This window comes from Oryzias melastigma, linkage group LG12 (assembly GCF_002922805.2).
Source record: "Oryzias melastigma strain HK-1 linkage group LG12, ASM292280v2, whole genome shotgun sequence".
Lineage (NCBI taxonomy): Eukaryota > Metazoa > Chordata > Actinopteri > Beloniformes > Adrianichthyidae > Oryzias > Oryzias melastigma.
The window spans coordinates 16,649,648-16,655,033 of NC_050523.1; the positions used below are offsets into that span (position 1 = coordinate 16,649,648).

Consider the following 5,386-nt stretch of genomic DNA (forward strand, 5'->3'; position numbering starts at 1 on the left):
TTTTAAACCATCCAAATGTTCATCTTCAAAAAACAGTAGATTAAGAAATAGTCTTTATAAAATGTTCATAAATCTGTGAAGTCACACTTGCTGTTTAAGAAAAAAAAAACAGTAGTGAGTGTGGTGTTCAAACTGTTTTTAAAATCCCGTGTACTTGATAGTATTTCACTATATACATTTCTTGCAGTGAAGGAGTGTAGAGGAAATCCGATTTAGCCAAGAACGTTTTTGCAGCATGCTACATGTTAGCCTTGTTGAAGCGTTAGCCTATTTATAAAACCTGTAACTCTCAATCTTGTTTGCAACACACACACACAAAAGACTGATACAGCTAAAACAAAATGTTACCACGCTAACTCCAAACCTTAGTTACATGTAAAAAAAAAACACAGCCTGACACTGCACACGTTAGCAGTGTTAGCATGTTCAGAATAACACCCAACCTGGTTTGCAACACTTAAAAAAACAGACTGACAGAGCTCTGAGTACCTCTAAAAATCGCTTCGATGTCAATAAACAACCAGGATTAATACGAAAATAAGACACTCGGCATTACAAGGCGCGTTTAGCGAGACAAAATAAAGATAAGTCAGTCAGTAAGACTATAAGGTAATGTGTTTTTATTATTTATTTTTTCATTAAAGTTTAATGTTTTCATGTGTAGTGTAGTGGACTGTAGTTTTTGTAGCTTACTTCTAGTCTAAATTTTGCAACTTTAATTACAGAGATTAAAGTGGTATCTATTGATAGTTGGGCTCAATACATTGGCTATATATCTAACAAATATCCCTGTGCATTTTGTATTTACAGTGTTTTTAGACATTTGAAGGGAAATATTTGGTGGGCTAGCAGGACACGATCCCAAAGATCCTGTGTATTTGAGTGCACACTCAGCACAGTAATAACTGAGCACACAGTGACACAATGTCATGCCTACTTCTGTGGATCTGTTTGTGCTTCACATCACACTTTCCCTCGCTTACAGGCTCCACATCTCAGCTGTGAGTCAGTTTTTCAGGCGAAGCTGGGTTCTCAGACTAATTAAAACATCATAAGCTGGATATCCATCTCTTCATTATAAAGACTATCAGTAACTTTCCAGGCAAATTAAAAGAATCACTAAAGTGTGACCACAGCATGGCGCTTTTCTAAATGAGTAGCGAGTCCTGTGTTAACCAGCAAAGCAGATGTGGTCCCTACCTCCACGTGAGATGCCTCTTATTCCATTTGTTAGGTGGAGTCACGCTCCTCCTTTTACGTCCAAGCGTTGCCTCCACTTGAGGCACATCTGGCAACGAACATCTGGGTGTTTTCATCAAGCCGAGAGTGGCTTGGTCTACAGAAAATAAAAATATTGTGTCTGCAACATTGAATGAATGAAACTGTTCTTATTTGAAAATGGGTCAATTTAAAGGTTAAAAATAACAAATCTTCCAAACAAATGACGCCACAAACCGAAAACTCCAGTTTCCTTCAGCCCTCCGAACTTCTGCATGGCTTTGATCGCCTTGGTCAGGGCCTCTTTGGTCTGAAGCTGACCGGTCACCGGGTCAGGGGGCGGGAGGTAGCCAAACTTACTGAGCCAGTCCTGCAAATGAGAGCAGAAGAGCCAGAGATTTAAAACAGCTGTAAAGCACCGACACCTGTTTATGTTTATGATCCTGTTTACTGTCTCTGTGCACATATATATAAACTCCAGTGGGGCATTTCCTGAGGTGATGTGCCCCCGAAGTGCCCTAAATCACAATTCAAATATAGATTCTAGATAATATACACAGCAATCGTTGCTTTAGATGCTCATGGGGATGGTCTTCAATTTATTTCTCTTTATTCTTTTTCTCATTTTCTTTTATTGCCCATGGAGTTGTTTTGAGCTGCACACAGGGATGTGGTCTGCAGGGCTCAAACGGGAGTCACTGCTGTTCCTGTTTAGACTAACCATTTTAAAAGCAGTATATAAACTAAAAAAAAATGTCTCATTTATGTTTTTCTGCTATCAGTGAGGCTGCTGAATCGATGGCTGTTGGTGCGATCCATGATCACACTGATGGATCCACAGGAGCTGCAGTGTGATTGCTGCTCTTTTCTTCCTCATGTTGCTCCCTCCTCCTCCTCCTTCTTTCATTTGTCTCCGCTTCCCTGCCGCCTCCTCCTCCTCCTCCTCCTCCACGCTCATAATCTGACAGCCAACAGGAGCATGCAGATTTAAAATAGGGTTTTGATCAGCGCTCATCAAAGGTGAGAGACGCTGATCGATAACAAGTCCCACTCTCCTGTACTGACAACACCGACAAAATCCCATTTGCTGAACGACTTGAGCTTTAGTGAAGCATTTTGCTGCCTGATTATTCGCCTCCTCGAGCCTCCCTGAGCCATCTGGTTAGATCGGAAGTTACAGGGAGACTGACCTGACCCTCTGGAGAATGAATGACATAATGAAGAGGTAATCTGGTTTTATGGATCAACAGATCATTGAAATTCCTCGCCACAAAAAGTGTGTTCATTTATTTGCAATTAATCTCAAAGTTAATCAAAATCTAATCGTGGCAAAAATAAAGAAGTAAAAGCTGTGAGATATGTGCGTCTTTTCATTAATCTGATGGTAACTGAAGAGGATTGATGTGTGGCTGAACACCCTGTTCACTCTAGTAAATATTGCAGTGCTCATTTCCCGATGTTGGATCATTTGTAACATTTACATCCCGTCTCTGAGAAGAACGGCTGCAGTCGCATTGCAGACTGGTAAATACAGACAGAAATGCACTTTCATAATCTTGATATCTCAGTTTGCTAATTAATCAGAGTAATGAGTGTTCTCTGCTGCACACGGAGCGGCGTCCTGCTCTTTCTGGGTGACACCACCGTGATTAAATGTAGCAGAGTCAGCTGAAGAGTAAGTTTAAAACCAAGTTTTATAAATGGAAAAGCAAAATGGATCATGAAGTGTCACGCTTACTGGAAAAATCAAATGAAACAAAGTCATTTTTGTAAATTGCTCCATGTTAAAGTGATAGACCACTGTTAATGTATTGTACAGAAAGCATCATTTTATTTATTTTGGATTTTCATGTTGAGGCATCTCAAAACTTAAAGAGCCACTACAATGAAAATTGTGTTTTGGTGTTTTAACATGTTCTTGTGGTATTTTTCCAATGATGGAGGACGTGTCTAAAGAGAATTAAGCTTAAAATTGCATTTCTGAGTACTTTTTTTTTTAGTTCAAATTTTTGTTAATCAGGAGAAGATGAAAAAATGCAATTTGAAAAAGAGTTTTTTTGTGTGGTTAACATATATTCTGGAGATCCCTGCTCCCAACGCTTATGCTACGTTCACACCGGGCTCGGAAACACGCGTTCAGCTTTTGAAAGCGTGAATGCTGCTTCACGCTCTGAACAGTCCTCTGAAACTGTGCAAACAATCAATGTGAACTTGGACTCCTCTGGGTCTGTGCGGCCAAGAATAAGATACTGACTGCACGGATTTAGAAAATTATGAGGAAACAGTCAGTTAAAAATATTATTAATAATAATAAAAGCACACTCAGAAGATCATCTCACTCAAAGTTGCAGCTTTGTTTGTCTACAACAAAACTTGCTACTTCTTCTTCTATGGTCATTTCTGGCACTTCAGATACACATGTCAAAATGGTTTATTCCAATTGAAAGCGTAGCATTTGTTACAATCAGTTATTCAGAGCCAGTTCTAGAAATGATCTTTGATCTGATCAAGGACAACTAAATGCAGCTAGTGATTACATGTGCTAGTACTAGGTAGCAACAGTCCAGTTAAAATACCATATTCTGAAAGCACATTAATGTTGTGTGGTACCAACAGTCACGGCCACAACTCCAGCGCAAATTTCCAATGTACTCCTGCTGCTCTGCAGAAACTATGTCTTAGATAATAACAAAGATTTTTTGATTTTAGCTAAACTCAGCAAAATCACAATTAAAAGACCATAATATATATCTAAAGATGATTGGAGTGGGACTAGTTGAGCCAAACTGTAACATTTTACATACATATCAAGTCTTGCATAAAATGTATCAGCGTTTGCATTTTGAACAGTGCTTGTCATCATCTGGGGGGAGTTTGAAATGATCTTTTCCACTAAAAGTGAACTGTAAAAATCAAAAGGAAGTCAAGCTGGCAAAAGAAGCTAGAGTAAGAAAAAATCTTCAATTTGAAGAAGAAAACAAAAATTCTCACTGTTGTTTACCAACATTCACAGATATCTCACACAAACTCAAAGGAAAGCTGACTTAGACAACTGTTATTAGCTGCTAATGAAGGTATTGTCAATTAACTAGAGCTGCTTTTGTACATTATTTAATGTCAAAACAAAGTTTTTAAAGAATTGATATAGTTCCTAATTAAATGCAATCATTATTATCAGTTATACCCTCATAGCAGCATAGTTTGTGTTGGTCCAAAAAGTTATCTATTTCTTTCCTGTAGCTCCTCGTTTACTGGGAAAAGACCATAGACTGTAAAAACATATATACAGTCTATGGAAAAGACAGACGAGGGCTTTTTATTTTTCTGCAGCTTCAGGAGAATTGCTATTACACATCCACACGAATTACTTGTATTTTTAGCACAACATTTAAAATGTGCAACTTTTTTTTCTGCATAGAATTATATAGATTATTATACATATAGATTTATGGAGAGTTTAAAACTAGAGATTCCTGAAAGATTTTTTAGTATTTTAAGCAAACTTATAGCAGTGTAAACTCTCTCAAAATAGAAAACACATTATTGCATCTTTATTGTAATATAAGTTCAGTATCAGCTATAAAAAATAACTAAAAACAAAAGTGTCCTCTCTCAAGTAGGAGGAACAAGGAAACCCTTCATTGTGGAGTCTGTGAAAAAATAAACTGCATCCACTGCTGCTTTATTCAAATATCCTTTTTGGAAGGAAAAAAATCCTCTACATCCTTCATAGGCAAAACCACATATATTCAGCTCCAATGTGTTGTCCCCCCCCCACCCCCCACAGCCAGCCTCTTCATCCTGACACAAAAAGTCCTCAGAAAAGAAAAAAAAACTACTGTCAAATCTAAATTACATGTTTTTATGGAGCAATAGCAGCAGTTTAATACATGAATTCTATCAATTAGACTATTAATGTTGTTCAAATATTTTTTTAATAAATAACTAACACGCAAATCACCAAAATAAATAAATTAACTTAAATTTGAAAGATCCCAAACGCTTAAATTTCAAAAATAAATGAACTAAAACCACTAAATTTGTGTTAATTTAAATATATCCTTTTGGAAAAATGTGAGAATTAATTCAGTACCTTGATAAAAATATAAAATGTTTCTTAACAATCACGGTTTCCAGTAATTGCAGTGAAACAATACATCTAAATAAT

General features: G+C 37.1%; 1 protein-coding gene across 1 annotated transcript in view; it reads right to left on the minus strand.

Annotated features, from left to right (window-relative positions):
• The window catches only part of LOC112163503 (matrix metalloproteinase-17), a 94,587-nt gene that overhangs the window by 60,815 nt on the left and 28,386 nt on the right, over positions 1–5,386 (minus strand). The window contains exons 2-3 of the mRNA XM_024299932.2: positions 1,456–1,588; positions 1,201–1,336 (exon numbers count right to left, since the gene is read on the minus strand). Of these exons, the coding sequence (XP_024155700.1) occupies positions 1,201–1,336; positions 1,456–1,588 (269 nt within the window). The remainder of the gene's footprint in view (positions 1–1,200; positions 1,337–1,455; positions 1,589–5,386) is intronic.